At 51.3% G+C, this 18,952-nt stretch overlaps 2 protein-coding genes across 3 annotated transcripts in view; both read left to right on the forward strand.

Annotated features, from left to right (window-relative positions):
• The first annotated feature begins 3,411 nt into the window (after positions 1 to 3,411).
• Positions 3,412 to 16,054, forward strand: CCDC130 (coiled-coil domain containing 130). 2 transcript variants are annotated; one of them, XM_006918751.3, is made up of 10 exons: positions 3,412 to 3,478; positions 5,966 to 6,010; positions 7,345 to 7,398; positions 8,476 to 8,558; positions 9,887 to 9,942; positions 11,345 to 11,405; positions 12,249 to 12,391; positions 12,485 to 12,657; positions 14,757 to 14,895; positions 15,023 to 16,054. In XM_006918751.3, exons 2-10 carry the CDS (start codon positions 6,008 to 6,010, stop codon positions 15,511 to 15,513), a joined length of 1,203 nt encoding a protein of 400 aa, XP_006918813.1. In that variant the 5' UTR covers positions 3,412 to 3,478; positions 5,966 to 6,007; the 3' UTR covers positions 15,514 to 16,054. The 2 variants fall into 2 exon arrangements, with proteins under 2 accessions (XP_006918813.1, XP_015450245.1); XM_015594759.2 differs by lacking the exon at positions 3,412 to 3,478 and adding an exon at positions 3,495 to 3,745.
• Positions 16,055 to 16,646: 592 nt separating this feature from the next.
• Positions 16,647 to 18,952, forward strand: part of MRI1 (methylthioribose-1-phosphate isomerase 1) — a 4,955-nt gene continuing 2,649 nt past the window's right edge. Inside the window, exons 1-3 of the mRNA XM_006918752.3 lie at positions 16,647 to 16,871; positions 16,949 to 17,187; positions 18,006 to 18,181. Coding sequence (XP_006918814.1) covers positions 16,737 to 16,871; positions 16,949 to 17,187; positions 18,006 to 18,181 — 550 coding nt within the window. The 5' untranslated portion in view covers positions 16,647 to 16,736. The remainder of the gene's footprint in view (positions 16,872 to 16,948; positions 17,188 to 18,005; positions 18,182 to 18,952) is intronic.

Here is an 18,952-nt window from a genome sequence, read left to right on the forward strand (position 1 = left end):
TGCCCTGGGCCTGTCCTCTCTGCCTTCGGGCTTTCACCAGGAAGAGGATTTTCTAGAATTCGTTGTATATCCGAGAAACCTGATCATGTTTAGAACTCACAGAGGTAAATATAGGTCTGCAACTGAGTTTTATGTTTGGCCTGCAGTTGATCTGAAAACATATCATTTCATTATATGTTGATTTATAGCCTGAGAAAGAAACCATAGAAGTTATCTATTGCTACATAACAAATTACAGCAAACTTAGTGGCTTAAAACGACATATGTTTATCTCACAGTTTCTGTAGATCAGGAGTCTGGGTACAGCTTCAGTAGGTCCTCTGCAGGGCTGTGATCAAGGTGTGGGTCAGGGCTGTGTCTCACCTGAGGCACGACTGGGGAAGGGTATGCTTCCAAGCTTGTGTGGTTATTAGCAGAAGTCCTCTTTATTGCGGGCTGTCAGACTGGCTGTTAGCTGGGGGGCTGCCTTTATGGTTTTCTCCATAGGGCAGCTCACAACATGGCAGCTGGCTTCGTCAAAGCCAGCAAGGGAGAGAGTCCCCTAGCAAGGTGGACACTACAGTCTTATGTAATGTATTTATGTACATATAACCATGTATATCCCATCACTTGACCATATTCTACTTGTTAGAATAGAATCACTGGGCCCACACTCAGGGGAGAGGATCACACAGGGTGTGGACATCAGGAGGCAGGGATTTGGGACATTATAGAATCTGTCTACTAAATAAACCATCTTCTCTGGCAGGAAAAAGAAATTAGCAATTGGATTTCTTCTCTAACATCTCATTGTCCTTGCCCTTTGCTCTCTCAAAAGGATGAAGATGAGTTTGGATTGCCTTGAAATTATCTTTTATCCAACATAACTGTTGACTTAATCAGTTTCTCATAACCATACATAGTACCACTCACAGTCAAGTTTCTTTTGATTGCAAGAGAAACTTGTTCAGACTAACATGGCAGAAAGAGAAGAGTTTATTATAGGAATGTCTCAAGGAACCTAACAACTGGAAGGCCTCCAGAGATAAAGATATGGTTGCTTCTCTGATTTTTTCTGCAAGTGCCTAAAAATGGCTTTCCACTAAGTCCAAAGTTCCGTGTTCTCAGGTCAGGCCACAGCAGATTCCCTTGTATGTTTGGATGCCAAGTTTAACTTCCCAGGAGCAAACCCGATTAGCCTAGCTTGGGTTAAATCTACCCAATCAGCTGTGGTGGAGGATGAGCTGGCAAAGTACAAATGCTGCGTCCTCTCAGAGGTTGGATGTTCTCACACAAGGGGATGGGTAGGGGCTAGACAGATTCCCCAAGCAGTTTTGACCATAGCCACAGATCAAATATAAAATGTCTAACCTGTTGGGCTTGCTTTCTGAGCTTTAGATGGTGATTGGAAGGATGAAGCCGGAGTTAGGCTTAAATCACAGGCTCTCAGAGGTGGGCGGGGAGCTGAAGGGCTGGCATGTGGAAGAGTGGTCAGCCCTCTGAGGTCAGCCCTCTGTGGCCCTCAAAGGCAGCAATAGGGTCAATGGGTGCCAATGTCAGGAAAGTGGGTTTCGGCTTTATGTAAAGAACTTCCTGATGCTTAAATCCTGTCTCCTGTTATTCTCTTGTCCCCAAAAACCACACCATGATCTTGAAATGCCCTTCCCAGCCCACAGCTTTTATTCAAAATGTTTTACAAATACATTTGTAAGCATTTATTGCATTCATTCCCATGGGCAGAGAGACAAAGATATCCCCTTTACAAATGGGCAAACAGAGGTGAGATAACTTGGTGAGGGTCCCCAGAGCTAGAATCCAGGTCCCTTCCTGCCACCCTATCCAGTCTGGCTAATTTCTCTCCTCTCCCTAAGTCAGTTCTCTGAGCCCTACAGGAACTGGCCTGCATTTGGAATCATTATAAAACGATCTCTTCATATCTCAGGCTGATGTTTTGATGCCATCACCTACCCTGTGTATGAGTAAAAAGAGCGAGGTTCTACACATCCCTTGAAAGCCAAGGCTTCTTACACTCCCCTTCCCAAAATATTACTCACAGGTGGCATTTTGTGGCTTCTCAATCACTATTTATATGGGTGCAAGACAAGGACTTGAGCAAAATCCAGCTATTGCAAGCAAGATGACTGGGGCTGAAAGCAGCTCCATCTCATTGCTCAGGATCCATGAGTGTGCCTCTGCCCTTTCCCCGCTTCCTCTGCTTTGCTCCTCCTCATCCAGCTCAAGGGTCGCCCCTCACAGGGATCTCACTGACCCTCATTCTTGCCTACTCACAAACACCTCGCCCTCATTAAAGATTCCTCTGAGTTCCCATAGCCCTTACATTTAATGCATACAACCCAACCAGTATAGCTCAGAAGTTAAGGCAACAGCTTTAGCATTAGCAGATGGAAGTCAAATTCTCCACCCCTCACTAGCTGTGTGACCTTGAACCAGTTATTTAACTCCTCTGGGCTTGTCTCCTCATCTACAAAATGGGAATGATAGCATATCCATCTCTTGGGAGCAGCGTTCCCTGAGATAACACATGTTAGTAGTAAGCACTATGATCCTTGGTAAGTAATGAGCATTCGGTACACAACATCATAATTGCACGAGGTTGTCATCATTTCTCACACCGCCCTTGATAAATTGCCACTTGATATGTCTGCCTCATCAATGAAAAAAGGGTATGTCCTTTACTCTGGAACCCCAGAGGCCTGGCGCCTGATAAACAGTTGTTGAATGAACAAATGAACATACAGATTCTGTTAAGCCATACAAGGCATAAAAGTAAATTCAAAAGCCACTGCTCTGAACAGAAAGCACAACCAGGTTGCTCTGAAGACTCTTAAGGCAGGGACTTGCTCACTTCTTCTGTAAAAGGGACAGAAAGAAAATATTTTAGGCTCTGTAGTCCATACATTGTCTGTTGCAACCATTCAATTCTGCCATTGTAGTGGGAAAGAGACCATAGATAAAAAGTAAATAAACGGACTTAGTTCTATTACAATAAAATTTTATTTATGGGCACTAAAATTTGAACTTATTTTTATAAATCATAAAATGTTATTCTTTTGATTTTTTCCCCCAACTATTTACAAGTGGAAAAACAGTTTTAGCTCCTTAGCCGTTCAAAAGCAGGGTGCTAGTTAGGTTTGGCCCGCACAGGTTGTACCTTGCCCAACCACACTCTCCACGGTCTCGGCAGGCGAGACTGAGCTCCTGGGAGGGCGCTGTCAGGGATGCGGGCCTCGGATTGGGTCAGGCAGAGTGGGCGGGGTAGGAGGTGGGGCATCGTGGTGTGTGCCCTGTTGGAAGAGGCGGGCCTGGATTGGTCCACTCCGGCATGTGACGTATTCGACACTCAGCCTATCAGTATGGCGCTACCTCCTCGCCCCGCCTCACGCAGGCGTCCCCGTCACGCGGGGAGTGCGCCACGCCCCCTTGCGTTCCCAGCACCACTTCCGGGCACGGGCGCTGCGTGACGTCAGGAGGAGGGCAGGTAAGTGGTGGCTGATGGAGGGGCGGGCAAGCCGGGGAGGACCGGGGGTTAGGCCCCTGCCTCACCGGACCTCGGAGCCGCCAGATGGGGACTGCGTGCCGGGGGCCGCGGGGTTCTGCAGTAGCAAGCCTGCTATCCGGAGCCAGCCCAGATCCCGTCACGACCGCCGAACGAAATCCCCGGCTCCGGCCGTGACCCCAGACTCAGCCCTGGCCCATATTATGCCTGAAGGGCCCTTCGATTTACCTCATCTGAAAAATTGGACCAGTAAGCTCCTACCTCTCAGGGCCGTGGTGAAGATTGTTTTTAAATGACGCTAGTAAAACGGTGAACATGAGAAATAATCAAAACTACTGACGTTTAAATCGATGTCAAGTGCTGTTCTGAAATCCTTATTTAATTACTGAGTCTTGACAGCAGCACTATCAGGTTGATACTTTTGTAAACCCCATTTTACAGATGAGCAAACTGAGGCCCAGAGAGAGTAAGTACCTTGCTCACAAAGTCAAGCCGCTACCAAGGAGTATGCCCTGGACAAATGGAGTCTATAATTACTCTTGACACCAAGGACAAGAAATGTCTATACATTCCCCCTAGAGCCTCAGCTATACCATTCACTGGGTGGTAAAACCATGTTAAGATGCCCCTGGACCTGTAAATGGAGTACTTACTTGTGTGCAAGCAGTTCCCGCTGTGTTATTTTCATCCAAAGCAACCCCAGAAAGTCAGTCCTATTGCCCTCATCTATTCTTTACAGGTCAGGAAATATAAGTTCCGAGAAGCTCAGACACTGGTCAAGGTCACCTAGTGAGTGAGAAGTAAAGCTGGGATTCAAGCTCAAGGGTCTGTGACCCCAAAGCCTGGGTGGATACTTAGCTATTTTGTTGGCAAAAGCATTTTTAGGTTGGAAGGGACTTTAGGAAAATCTGATCCTGTGGCACACTTTACAGATAGAGGGCCCAAGATGGAAAGAGATTCCATGGGCAATGGAAACAGTTTACATCTGGGGTTTTGCACCCCAGCTCTGCCTCCCCATCAGCTTCTTATCTTGGGCAAGTTACTTAAGCCCCCATGTCAACTGGAGATCATAGTGCATAATACAGAATAAATGAGGCAATGATGTCAGACTCAGTGCAGTGCCTGCCACAGTAACTGTGAGCGCACAATGAAATTGGCACGAACAATTTGATCAAGCTTCCTGTCTTGCACAGGAAGCCAGCAGACTATACCTACAAGCCAAAAACCAGCCTGCCTCCTGATCTTTTATAGACCACCAGCTAAAAGTGGTATTAATGTCTTAAATGGAGGAAAATCAAAAGGAGAATACTATTTTGTGACAGGTGACAATCATGTGGAATGCAAATTTCAGTGTCTCCAAAGTTTAATTGGAGTACAGCCACACCCATTCATTTACATATTGTCTATAGCTGCTTTCTAGCTATGATGGGCAGAGTTGAGCTGTTCAGAGACAGTCTGGTCCACAAAGCTAGGATTATTTACTTTATGTCCTTTAACAGAAAATGTGCCAATCCCCATTCTAGAATACCTTTCACTTACTCATAGTGTCTCTCTTTAAAGTAGAACTTTCTTTAATTTGACCTGAAAGTCCTCCAAACATGCAGGGGGCAGGGGATGTTCCACTCCCATTTTAAGGAGTCCCTGCATTTGATACCTGCGTCACCTGCACTGATTCTTATAGAACCTCAATCAGTCACTAGTGGTTCATCCCTCAGCATTTATCAAAGGCCAGGCATTGTCCTAGGTGCAAGAGACACCGCGTGGTGAGACTGGGCGGAGGAGACAGTGTAGACAAGTAAACGAGACACAGTGATGTGATAGGAACTCTAGGGGATAAGTGACTTAGATCAGGTGGTTGGACAAGGCCTCTGACAGAGGTGATCTTTGAGCTAAGACCTATGACAAAGACCAGGCAGATGGTGGAGGAGCATTCAGGGCAGTTGACCTGTACCTGCTGAGCCTCTGAAGGCATCCAGGAAGCCACTGTGACTGGAACAGAGTGAGCACAAGGGAGAGGGGTGAGAGGGAGGCCCGGGCCTCATAGGCCACGTGGAAAAATTTGACATGATTCTCAAAGCAATGGGAATCACCAGAGGGATTTAAGCAGGAGAGCAATGTTTCAGATTTGTTTGTTAAGAGATCCTCCTGGCCCCTGTAGGAAGAACAGACAGTAGGAGTCAAGGGCAGAGACCAGAGAGGGGTGACTGCCCTTGTCCAGGTGAGCTGTGGTGGAGGCTGCAGAGGGGAGAGAAATGTCAACTATGAATATATGTTGGATGGAGAGTGGAAAGGACTGTCTCAGAACAGACAAATGCCGCCCTTTGGATGCCTCCTCCACCCGGAAGAAGGCTCTCTGAGTCGCATCTTTGCAGGGAAGCTGAGGACCCTCCGCCAGGCTCCCCAGGAGGGTGGGACTGGGCAATGGGTCAACACAGCACAGTCGGTGACACTGTTTTGTCGTCTTTTCAGATTGGCTGCATTGAGGGTGAGGACCAGTAGGCAGTTTCCAAGATGGTGAGTAGACTGGCTTGTGTTCCTTGGGGTTCTCTTCTGATCTTCATCAACCCCCGCAGTAGCCCCTTCATCCCCTAAAGTCCCCTCCCAACCTCCGAGCTCTAAGATAGTGTTTTCAAAGTCTGGATATATGATCTTTTGGTGCAGTGGTTCTCAAATTTAGCTACACACTAAAATCACCCAGGAAGCTTTTTTCTGTTTTGATTTTTTTTAATGAGATGAAATTCACATAACATAAAATTAACCACTTTAAAATGTATGATTCTGTAGCATCTAGCACATTCATAATGTTTCGCAACCATCGCCTCTTTCTAGTTCCAAAACATTTCTGTCACCCCAAAAGGAAACTCTGTCCCCATTAGCACTCACTCCCCATCCCCCTGCTCAAGCCCCTGGCACCCACCAATATGCTTCCTGTCTGGATTTGCCTGTTTTGGATATTTCATATGCATGGACTCAGACACCATGTGGCCTTTTGTGGCTTCTTTCACTTAACAACGTCTTTAAGGTTCATCCATGTGTTCGCATGTGTCAGAGCTTCGTTCCTTTTTATGGCGGAATAATATTCCATTGGATGGATGGACCACATTTTGTTTACCCATTTATCCATTGATGGGCATTGCATTGTTTTTACCTTTTAGCTGTTGTGAATAATATTGCTGTGAACTTGTGTATACAAGGATTTGTTTAAACACATGTTTACTTGTGTTTACTTGTGAATAATATTGCTGTGAACTTGTGTATACAAGGATTTGTTTAAACACATGTTTTCCAGGTTACTTTTTATAAGCCCAGTGTCCAGGCACCACTCCCCAGAGCAGGTCCTCTGTCAGGAGTTTTCTGGGAGTGGATCCAGTTCTCAGTATTTTAGAAACTCCTCAGGTGGTTATAATGTGCAGCCCAGTTTGAGACCCACTGCTTTGGTGGGTCGTTCAGTCAACTCAGCGAGTGGTTGTCAACATTTAAAAAGAGACTCCCAGCCAGGGTAAGTGTTCGTTCATGGAACCTGTGCCTTGATGTATTATGAGTATATTTGCACCATTTGCAATGTTAAATATGTCTTATTATACATCATGGTCCAAAACAAAAACTGGAAGAAAAAAAAAAAAAAACTGAAAGCCATTGCTCTAAGAGAGTCAAACCCTCATGGAATTTTCCTCGACAATGATAGTGGGTTTTCTCCCAGGTCGCCAGTTCCCGATTAGGCATGGAACCCAGGGCCATCCTCTGTGATGTCCCTCAGTCTTCCTCATCCAAGTCCCCGCCCGTTGAGGTTGCGCAACTAGGTCTTCTTTGGGACCCTCTCTAAGTCACGTCTCTTTTCTGCTTTCCAGGGTGAAAGGAAAGGTGTAAACAAGTACTACCCTCCGGATTTCAACCCTGAAAAGGTAAGGGGCAGGCTCCCTTCTCCGTGTCCATGACGGCAAAGAGACCCCACAGGGCAGGGGCCATAGGCACCTCGTCCAGGTCAGAGCCACACTGCAGAAGCATGGGCGACCCTGAGGTCTCTCTGCCTGGCACTTTTCACATGAGTCTCAGGGCAGTCTTTATTCCCAGTGGTAGCCGTGGCTCTTGTTAGTGACCTTGTACTCTGCGCCCAGCTTGATGTGTTTCCAGCAGAGTTCAAGATGGGATCCAGCACTTGCTCTAGGTCAGATCCCCGTGCTCTCCTGGCTCCGGCTCCTCCGGCCTCCTCGTACCCTCTGATGTTCCCTCTGCCTGGAACCTCTTACTCTTTTTAACCACAAGGCTCTTTTCCTGCCTTTAGGTCTCTTCTCACAGAGGACCTCCCTGAACCCTGTCTCGTTCTCTATCTCATCACCTAGTACTTTATTTCTCCTCATAGCCTTTGTAAGTCCTTGATGCATTGTCCATATACTTGGGTATTGTCCGTATCCCCCTATAGAACATTCAGTCCACTAGGTCAAGGACAGTCATCTGCCTTGTTCACAGCTGTGTCACCACACTGTAGGCACTCAGTAAGGCCTGAATGAATCAGTGCATCCTGGCTTCATGGCCCCGGCACATGGTTCAGCCTCTCTATGCCGTAGTTTCTCCATATGTCAAAGGAAATAAAACAACCTGTCCTCACAGAATTGTTAGGGGATTAAAATTAGATGACATACATAAAATACCCAGTAAACATTTGCCAATATTGTCATCTCACCTAATTCTCCCCCACAGCACCTGGAGGTAATTACAGTCTAGTTGACAGGGTAAACAGTCTCAGAAAGGCAAAAGGTGAGGTCACTACCCAGGGCCAGGTGACTTTCAGTCCCTAAGTGGGAGAGAAAAGATTCGAACTCATGTATTCCTGCGTCCCACTGGCTTCACCAGGGCCTCTGTGCCTTCCATCTTGCTGTGAACACCCCCGGTAGGTCATAAGAAAGAGACCTCTCGGCCCATGTGAGAGCACGAGCTTGCCCTGGCCAGGAGTGCTAACCTTGTCCCTCCTTTCTGCACAGCATGGCTCTCTCAACCGATACCACAAAAGCCACCCACTCCGGGAGCGGGCTCGGAAGCTGTCCCAGGGCATCCTCATCATCAGGTAAGGCCTAAGGATACCTGTCCCTTGTGTCACCTGGCCTCGATCTCAAGGAGAATTCAAGGCAATGATATGCCCAGTGCTATAGGGTCCTAACTCTGTAAAGCAGAAAGTCACCGTATCAGTCAGCTGTTGCCACGCAACAAAATGGTAAGCACGTATTATTGCTCATAAGTCTGCTGGCTCGGGCTGGCTTGGCTGACCTGGGCCAGGCTCTCTCGCGTGTTTGGGAGTCTGCTGACTGGGGACTGGCTGGTCCAGCATGGCCTTGGCTGGCATGACTGGGCTCTGCACCATGAGTCTCATCCTCCAGCCGGCCAGCCTGGGCTTGTTCGTATGACAGCATCAGGTTCCAAAAGAGAGCAGAGGTGCACCACCACTCTGTCGCATTGATTTTTCAAAACAAGTTGTGATGCGGGGCATGGGACAGGAACTGCTGCAGAGTCTCACTGCAGAGGGCACAGATATGGGGAGGATAGAGTCACAGCCATTACTGCAGTTGAGCCAGGATGATGGCCCCTCCCTTGGGGTTCTCTTGTTTCTTGCCAGTGCTCCGTGGCAGGAAGCAGAAGCCATCCGTGTGTCCCTGGGAAGGGCAAACCCTTTACTCTTTCTTTCTCTGCCTCGTGAACTCATAAACTCATACCTCAGTCTCTAGTGTCCACCCAGGACCTAAGCAGAGGCTCCAGTGACATAATCATCAGAGGTGGGAGCTTCTATAGAAAAGGAGTCAAGAACAAGTCCCAGCTGTGGCCTCGAGAGGCACAGGGCTGAAGGTCACCTCAGGACTCCCTCTGTGTGTCCGCGCTCCAGAGCCGACCAAGCCCACCTGTGTGCGCCACCCCGTCCACGCTGGTAGCCAAGCTCTCACCCACTCTGTGCAGTGTCTTTAATTCACCTCATTATTTTTTACTTAAGGTTTTATGTTAAAAGAGAAGCTCTATCACTGCCATTCAAGGAAAACCAGAATCACATGTTATATATAGAACTGTAAAAAAATATCCAGTGACGGTACATACAGCCACTTGACTAATTCAAATAGACAGCAGTGCTCCCTACGGCCTGCTTCCTCCTCTGTTCCAGGCTGTTTAGCTGCCGTGGTGAGACATGGAAGACATGGCAGCGCCCACAGCGACTCCCCCCAGACTGGGTCAGCCAGCTGGAGAGCAGCAGGCTGGGACAGGGCCGGCCATGGGAACAGTTCGCCCACCATTCTCTATCCTCCCCGTGTGTGCACCCTTTGCAGTGCAGCTGTGGCTGCAGTTTGGGATATGGAGACCAAGGAAGAGCCCAGTGGACAGGGGCAGATAAGCTGTTTTCTGTTTGTTTAGATTTGAGATGCCATATAACATCTGGTGTGATGGCTGCAAGAACCACATCGGCATGGGTAAGCGTCTGCCCACCCCTGTTCCCACGCACCCACCATTCAGTTTCGCAGACACTGAAACCCCATAACCGCCAGCGTTGTCTCCACCAGGGCCTGCTAATCAGGAGTCAGGGGAAGGGGAGATGGCGCCCCAAGTGACTGGTGGGCTGCAGATGCTTCCTTGCAGAGAGCAGTGAAGAGGCTGGGCTCTGGGTTTGCTTCCTAGCTGGGAGAGCCAGGGCAAGCAGCTGAGCCTCTGTGTGCTTCAGTTTACCCATCTGTAAAATTCAGATGGTTTGAATGTCCACCTGTGTGACATATAAAGTGTTTAGCATACAGTACATGGCATATAGGAAGGCTCAATCTGCTGCTGTCACTGTCTTTATGCAGTTACTGTTAGCATTCAGACTCCTGACTATGCCACAGGTGCACAGATAAACAGACAGGCAGGCATGGGTCCAAGGCCATGCTCAGCAGTGGTGAGACCTCAGGCTGGTGACTCAACCCTCCCAACTTCGTTTCCTCCTCTGGGGTTTTCACAGTGTACCCCTCAGCTCCTCACGCAGTGCTTGAGCCAGGGCGGCAGCTCACTCTGTAACAGAAGCTGGTGCCTCAGCCGGAGGGTCCAGTCCTTCTCATGGGGGCTGAGGAAATGCAAGAGGTGGAGGCCAGGCCATCGCACTGCTGAGGACGACGAGGGAGCCCCCATCACGTCCTCCTGATTGGCCCAGCCAAGGGCATCTGCCCTAGAGGCCACTAGGCACTCAGAGGACAAAAAGTGGGGCTTGGCCTGACTCCACACGTTGGTCACCCTCAGGCCCATGAATGGAAGCAGCCACCCAGGGAAGGAAAACCCGAGCCAGGCCACACCACCTGTTGGCCCAAGCTGTTTTTCTAGTTTCTTCTTTTTCCGCTGATGAGCAACATCAGACAGAGTCAAGAATATGTATCATCTAACCAGCAAAATAATTTTTTAAAAAACCTATACATTCTCTTAGAAAAATAATAAACCCAACCCTTTTTGAGAGCTTGCTGAGCCAGGCCCTGTTCTAAGCAATCATGTGTATTTTTAACTCCTATAGTTCTCACAGCAGCCCTGTGTAGTAGATGTTATAATCATCCCTATTACATAAATGGGGAAACTGAGGCCAGAGTGGTGAGGCTGCTGGCCTGAGCGCTCACAGCTGGTTGATGATGGAGTCAGGATTCGAACCCAAGCTATCCAGCTTCCGCCCACCCTCTTCTGTGGCCGGAGCACGTGTCACACAGCCTGAACATGGTTCTGCCCTCCCTTGAATTTCAGTGCCCTCCTACGGTGCCTCCCTTGCAGGGGAGCAGAATACCACCCTGTCTGCCTCCCATCCAGGGAAAAGACACCGGGGTGGCCTGAGCTCAAGCCTCCACTCTCTCCCTCTCCATCCAGGTGTTCGTTACAATGCAGAAAAGAAGAAGGTTGGCAATTACTACACGACCCCGATCTACAGGTAGAAGCAGCCTGGCAGGTGTCTCAGGGACATGGGTGGCCACAGGGTGAATGGGCTACAAAGGAATCTGAGTGGGAGCAGAGCTTGTACCCTCTTCTTGATGGCTATTCCCCGTAGGCTTGTCCTGGAAACCATCCTGGTCTGTCAATCAGGACACATTCCTCTGCCTAGGATCTTCCATGGCTCCCACCTTCCTCAGAGGAAAAGCCTAAGTCCTCCCCATGGCCCACAAGGCCCCACCCACTCTGCTCTGCCCTCTGCCTGCCCTCACCTCCTCCCATTCTCCCCCTCACTCACTCTACCCCAGCCACGTGGCCTCCTTACTGTCCATCACCCTACAGAGGCTCCCAACCTCTGTCCTCTGCCTAGAACACTAGTCTTCCCCAGACATCTACGAGGCTCCATCCCTCACCTCAGATTTCTACTCCAACACTGCTTCTCAGGCCTCTTCTAAAGTGGTGAGCACCACCAGACACTGTGATTGCTTGTGCCTTTGCTGCCCACATGGCCCCTGCTAAAATGTTAGTTCTTCTAAGAGCAGGTTGGCTGGATTCACTGCCATATCCATGGCAGCTGGTGCCAAGCCTGCTGCAGAGAAGCCTAGCTCAGGAGATTTTGGTGAGTGAGTGAATGAATGAATGAATGAACAAGCAAACTCTAGACAGAAGGTCAGTTCTGGAGTGACAGGATCACATCTGTCTTCCCCATGGCCATAACCCTAGATACGGTGCCTGACATGTAGTAGGTGCTCAGTGAACACTTGTTGAATGACACACAGGTGGAAAGAAGCAGGCAGGGGTCACAAGGTAGCCTGGGGGAGTCTGATTTCTGCCCACCACCCAGGTTCCGGATGAAATGCCACCTCTGCGTCAACTACATCGAGATGCAGACAGACCCTGCCAACTGTGACTATGTGATTGTGAGTGGCGCCCAGCGCAAGGAGGAGCGCTGGGACATGGCAGACAATGAGCAGGTGCTGACGACAGGTGAGCGCCGCGGGCAGCTGTGAAGCCATCCCTGACCCCACTCTGAGGCTGAGCCAGGGCCTCGAAGGCCCAGCCACACTCTCACCCTTGCAGAGCATGAGAAGAAGCAGAAGCTGGAGACAGATGCCATGTTCCGCCTGGAGCATGGAGAGGCCGACCGGAGCACGCTCAGGAAGGCCCTCCCCACCCTGAGCCACATCCAGGAGGCCCAGAGCGCCTGGAAGGATGACTTCGCCCTCAACAGCATGCTACGGAAAAGGTTCCGGGTGAGTGGGCTCTGGCCTGGGGTCAGGACCACAGGCGGTCAGGGGGCACCTGGTGTCGCCAACATTGTAGGGTCCAGCCCTTACTCTACCACATCCTAGCTGTAGGCATGTTATTTCACCCTCTGCGCCTCTCCCCATCTGCATTGTGGGGATGTTACAGTGCCCATGGGAGGCACCTAGCCCAGCGGCTGTTACTAAGCACGTAGCCCCTTCCTGTGGGGAACCTCAAGCTGGGGTACAGTGAGGTCTGGTCCTGCTGTGGACCTCGGGTGGAGGCCCACAGGACACCGACCTACTACTCAGCTCCCAACACACACACATTTCATGGGCCCCCTTGACCATCCCAAAATGAAATCCAGATATTATCCACCCGCCCCCAAATAATTTCTAAAATCATCCCTGCTGTGCTCTGTGATAGAAAAAAAGGGAAAATCATTCATTTATTAAAAAAATGTAATAGTACATGTTTCAGTCTGTGCTTCCTTGTGCAAGACGCTTGTGCCCGCGTGGAGAGTCACTGAGGGCGCAGGTGTAGATGCCAACTCACACCCTGTGTGTCTTGATCCTGATTCAAGGACACCCTGGGGGTGTTACAGTCAGTGACCACAATGGCTACTGAAGATGTGCCAGAAATACTTGGTGAAGCTATGTCACAGAGAGTTGGGGTTCAAATGAGTGTAATATAGACAGGTTTATCACCCTCACAGACGTCTGGCAGGGCACTGTTAAGTCCTGCGGGCTGTGAGCATCTTCTCCCTCTTCTCTTGCATTGTGGGGTGGCCTGTACCCCTGGACACTGCAAATAGCCCAGGCAGGAGCATCTTGGGCGACTCCACGGGCTACCCTATAGCTCCCATATCTTCCTGTCTCCTTTTCTGATTATTCCATGGTCATTATTATTAGCAGTAAAATTACTCGTTTTCTTACTAATTATTTGTACTGAAAGTGTATTTCTTCAGCCAGGCCTGTGCCCTGAGCTATGTGCCCCCTGCCTTCTGGGTGTCTCCACATGGGAGGTCTAAGGACCCTCAAACATAACATCCCAAGGAACCCACATCAGTCCCTAACTTCCCCTGCCTACATCCTCCCTTCTGGATAAAGAAGGCACCTGTCCTCCCATGTACCAAGTCCCCAAAGCCTGAAATTGGCCCTGATTCCCCCTCCCCATCTCCTCTTAGTAATGCTGTCAGCCTCTACCTTCAGATGATGTCTAGTATCTGGCTACTTCCACTGCCCTCATCATCTCCTGCCTGGACCAGCACAGTCCCTTGGCCTGGTTTCCATGCATTCACCCTCCCACCCGCCACAGCCACCAGGGGGTATCTGAACACCTGAGTCGGATCACCTTGCCCCTCTGCTCAGAACCCTCTGTGGCTCCCACTAACATGAAGTAGAAGCCATAGTCACTCTGTGGGCTTGAATGAACTCCTCTTTCCCCTCACTCACTGTGCTCTAGCCACACTGGCCTCCCTGTCCCTCAGCCACTCCAAGCATGCTTCTGCCTCGTTTGTTCTTGGAATCCCTATTAGGATGGCTTTTGCACAGGCTGTTTTCCCACCTTAGAACAGTTTTCTACCAGATACCCACATGGCTCCCTCATTCAGATGTCTTTTCTCAAACATGGTCTCAGAGAGACAGTCCCTGACCCTCCTCTCCATCCCAGGTCATATTTAACGTTGAGCCCTACCCACGCCCTGCCCGCTTCCCAGCATTCTTTTTCTCCTGACTACTGTTACCTTTCTCGCCCACTAGAATGTCACGACCTCCATGAGGGAAAGGGATTTTGTCTGCTCTCTGCTGTGTTCCCAGTGTCTAGAACAAGGCGTAGGACAAGATGGGCATGCTGTAAATAATTGTGGAATGAATGAATGAAGAACTGAACAGTGGTGTTAATTATGATTAATGACGTATTAATGACGATTGATTGCTCCTCTTATTTGTTAAGCATCTTCTGTGCCCTGGCTATTATTTGAGACTCTTTTTCTCCCACAAGCTTAGAAAGGAGGAAATGCAGACCAGGAGATCTGGAGCGATGCCCCCGGGGTCAGTGGGCATGGAGGAGGCAGAGCTTTGACACCCACCATCCCTTCCCTCAACAGGAAAAGAAAAAAGCCCTGCAGGAGGAGGAGGAGAGAGACCAGGCGCTGCAGGCTAAAGCGAGCTTGGCCATCCCACTGGTGCCCGAGACAGAGGACGACCGCAAACTGGCCGCCCTGCTCACGTTCCACACCCTGGACTGTGCGTGGGGATGGTGGGCACAGGCTTAGGGTGGGGGTAGTTGGGGGTCCCAGCTGTGAATGGACCATGGCAGATCCAGGCAGGGGGTGGCTCTGGACCTCCATCCCCCTTCTCTGCCTCTCCCCAGCATACGAGGACAAGCAGAAACTCAAGCGGACAGAGATCATCAGCCGTTCCTGGTTCCCCTCAGCCTTGGGACCTGGTGCCAGCAGCAGCAGCAGCAGCAAAGCCAGCAGCGTCCTGAAGAAGCTGGCCCAGAACCGCAGATCTGTGCCTCCCGGCTCCCCCATCACCGTGGGGAACCTGGGTATCGTGCGAAGGCCTTCCCGGGAGGTCTCAGAGAGCCCCCAGCATCTGGCCGACACCCCCAAGTCTGGGGACCCATGGGTGTCAGAGGGCACCACCCAGGACAGGCCCACATCCCCTCGAGACTGCTCTCAGGACATAGCCAAGACCTCCAAGACCAGCAGGCCTCAGGGACAGGATGGGAGCTCTCAGGACAGGCCCCAGTCCCCACCAGGCTCCTCTCAGGAGGCACCTGTCCCTCCAGACATGCCACAGCCATGTACCCTCAGGTCCTCCCTCGTGGCTGACTACTCAGACTCAGAGAGCGAGTGAGTGAGCATGGCAACTGGACCCCCTCCAGAGGCCGAGGCACGTGCAGGGGGCCCCTCACAGACTGTAGCCTGACTCGCCCACCAGCCCTTGGAAAGCTTAGACACCGCCCCCTCCCCAGACCTCGCCTTTCCGCAGTGATGGAGTTGTTATTTATTGGGTCCTGGAGACGATGTGTGTGCCTTGTAGGACCCCCGAAATTAAAGCCCTGTTTCTTTGCCCCTGCCTCGGGTTACTAGATGGGCCCAGGGGCTGTCCCCCTCCCCTACCCCGCCACCCAACCAAGCTTGACAGGCCACTAGCAAATGGTGTTGCTGGGGCTACAACTATGACCACAGCCATGGCCCTTACCCAGTGTGGTTAGGGTTTCATGGTAGTGGCTCAGGTCAGCCTGCAATCGGGGCAGACTTCCCAGAGGAGGTGGCACAGACTGAGCGTGAAGGGCAGCAGAAACCATGCAGGGAGACCAGGACTGGGGGTCATGTGGGGTGCCCATGCAGGTGTGAACTGTTCATTGTCCCCTAAGAAAGATCACGAAAAAGGCCCTAGTGAGTTGCTTCTTTTGAAGGAAACTGATAAACAGCAGAAAATGGCCCAAAACAGCTGCACATGTACACCAGGAGACTCAGCCTGCTACCTCCCCCTAAACCTTGTAAAGGGAAGATCATTTGCACTTGCAGTGCACTATCCTAGCCACTGGAGGTACAGCTGTGAACAAAACAGAGCCAACCCTCCTGGGGCTGAGGTTGTGGCTGAATAATAATCCGGATGTGGTGGCCACAGAGGCTGTCCCCAGCCCACCAGCCCTTGCTCCCTGCGCGGATGGGAAGGTCTCAAGGCAGAAGTAAGAACCCGTTCGTTCGTTCGTTCGTTCTTGGAATCCCTATTAGGATGGCCAGCAACTCGCTCTGGCTGGAGAAGTCAGGCTAAAGGTGCCCACCTGGGATTTGGGGGTCATACTATGACCCCCTAACTCTGGTCAGCCAGACGCGAAACACAGGGCCTGGCATCCTGAAGGTGCCTCGTTAATGGTGCCACCTTCATGGTTCCGAGGAGGCGGCTAACTGGCCGAACTTGACCGGAGGATGGGGGTGGCTGGGCCACGTGGACAGCGGGAAACTGCCAGTTTGGTATGCGCACGCGCCTGCTTCCGGGGGAAGCCTGCTCTTGCGTTTCAGCCCAGCTTCCTTTACGCGCAAGAGTAGCAGGAGCCGGTTGGCTGTACTATGCCCCCACTAGAGGCTATCCGCTACTCGCGGGGCTCGTTGCAGATCCTCGACCAGCTGCTGCTGCCCCAGCAGAGCCACTACGAGGCGGTGGGCTCTGTGCGCCAGGCCTGGGAGGCCATCCGCGCCATGAAGGTAGGGCGCAGCGGCGTGCCTGGGGATGTGGAGTGCCGGAGCTCGGCGCTCCTGACGCCGGGATCCCTCTCCTCCAGGTGCGCGGCGCCCCGGCCATCGCACTCGTGGGCTGCCTCAGCCTCGCCGTGGAGCTGCAGGCGGGCGCCGGGGGACCGGGACTTGCCGAGCTCGTGGCCTTCGTGCGCGACGCACTGACCTTCCTGGTCACCGCACGGCCCACCGCGGTCAATATGGCCCGCGCCGCCCGCGACCTAGCCGAAGCCGCAGCCCGGGAGGCCGAGCGGGAGGGCGCCACGGAGGAGACGGTCCGGGAGAGGTAGGGGGCCTTGTGCTAGGCACTGCTCTGGAGCGGACGCTGACTCATTTTTTGCGCACAGCTACCCGTTTTATAGATGGAAAACAGGCATGGCGCGCTTGGTACAAAGCCACACAGCAAGGCTGAGAATCGACCCCAGGCAGTCCGGCCCCGAGGTCCTGGCACTCACTCCCTTGACTGCGCCTCCCCGGAACATTCCCAGCTCCCCCGCCCCCCACTACCTCCGGTTCTTGGAGGTTCTCTTCAGTGCCAACTTGTTCTCCTGGTTTTTTCTTCTGAGGAATTTTGTTTCCTGACCCGATCTGCTCACTGCCCTCTTCCTACTCCCCTTCTGCTCCAGCTACACCATTACCCTCATATTCCTTGACGCCATGGGCCTTGCTCTTGCCTCAGGGCCTTTGCACTTGCCTTTATGCAGGCCAGATAGCCACAGAGCAGATGCCCTATCCTTCAGGTTTCAGATTTCTGTCTTCCCAGACATGTTACATACAGCTCATCCCCACTCCTACCCACCCCACCCATCCTTCTGACTCTGCTGCTTTTTCCTTCACTTTACTGTTTATCATCTGCTTCCCCCACTCCAGTATCAGCTCCATAGGGGCGGAGATTTTTGTCTTGTTCACTGCTGTGTACCCCCCAGCACTTTGCACTCAGGAGGTGCTCAGTTGTGTTGCATGAGCGAATGGAGTGACAGGTGGCAATGACAGAAGGGTCCAGGCCTCACAGCTGTTAGAGGCTTTCAGCAAGAGAATTGGGCAGGAAAGAAGAGCTAGCCGGAGGCATGATGGCTGGTGCTAAGAGACCCTTGTTGGACCCAGAGTGATCTGCTACGCTGAGGACATGCTGGAGAAAGACCTCAGAGACAATCGGAGCATTGGGGACCTGGGAGCCCACCACCTCCTGGAACGGGCAGCCCCCAAGGGCGGCAAGGTGACCGTGCTGACCCACTGTAACACCGGTGCACTGGCCACTGCTGGCTACGGCACAGCCCTCGGTGAGTGGGTATCCATAGGAATGGAGGAGAGCCTCTTTTGGATGCAAGAAACCCAAACCACTCTTCCCACCCCAAAAAAGAGGAATTGATTAATTCTTGTACGGAATGCTTAGGATGGTAGCTTCAGGTATGGCTGGATCCAGGGGTTCAAATAGTAGCGTCAGGACCCATCTCTTCATGTCCCTAAGCTCTGCCCTCCTGCCCACGTTCCATGAATCAGCAGATGGTCTGCCAATGTTCAGATCAGTAGGAAAATAGCCAAGGGTCTCTTTGCCAACAGTGTCAGAAAAGTCTCTATCTCAGGGGCTTTGATGGGGTTATCGTCATATCCAAGATCACTTACTCAGTGGGCCTGGCCTGAGTGGGCAGAATGTGCACTTGAAGAGTCCTGAGGGGAATGGACTCTTCTCCTTGGAGTGACCCCCAAGGAAAGGGGCTCAAGGCAGTACATTCCACTTGACCCTAAATTCTCCAGATTTCCCTACCTACCTGGGTCCCACCCTGGGGCTTGGGGACTGAAGCCCTGATGGCAAGACATTCATTTACTCAACAGATATTTATTAGGCATCTACTGTGTGCCCCACCATTCATGCATACATGCACTTCTTTATTCACTCAGCATTTATTAAGCACCTGCTGTGTGCCAGGGACAGTTCTAGGCGCTGGAAACCCAACAGTGAACAAAGTAAACAAAATTTCAGCCATTGGGACAGGAAAGTAGGAGGAATAGACAAAAGCAAGTCAATATGTATGACCTGTTTGAAGGTGATA

Source organism: Pteropus alecto, unplaced genomic scaffold (assembly GCF_000325575.1).
Source record: "Pteropus alecto unplaced genomic scaffold, ASM32557v1 scaffold388, whole genome shotgun sequence".
Lineage (NCBI taxonomy): Eukaryota > Metazoa > Chordata > Mammalia > Chiroptera > Pteropodidae > Pteropus > Pteropus alecto.

What these genes read in the sequence shown, in the direction of transcription:
- CCDC130 (XM_006918751.3), top strand. An exon ending in CAGGGCATCCTCATCATCAG is followed by an intron (nt 8,559 to 9,886) that starts GTAAGGCCTAAG and finishes CTGTTTGTTTAG; the next exon opens with ATTTGAGATGCCATATAACA. An exon ending in TACACGACCCCGATCTACAG is followed by an intron (nt 11,406 to 12,248) that starts GTAGAAGCAGCC and finishes CCCACCACCCAG; the next exon opens with GTTCCGGATGAAATGCCACC.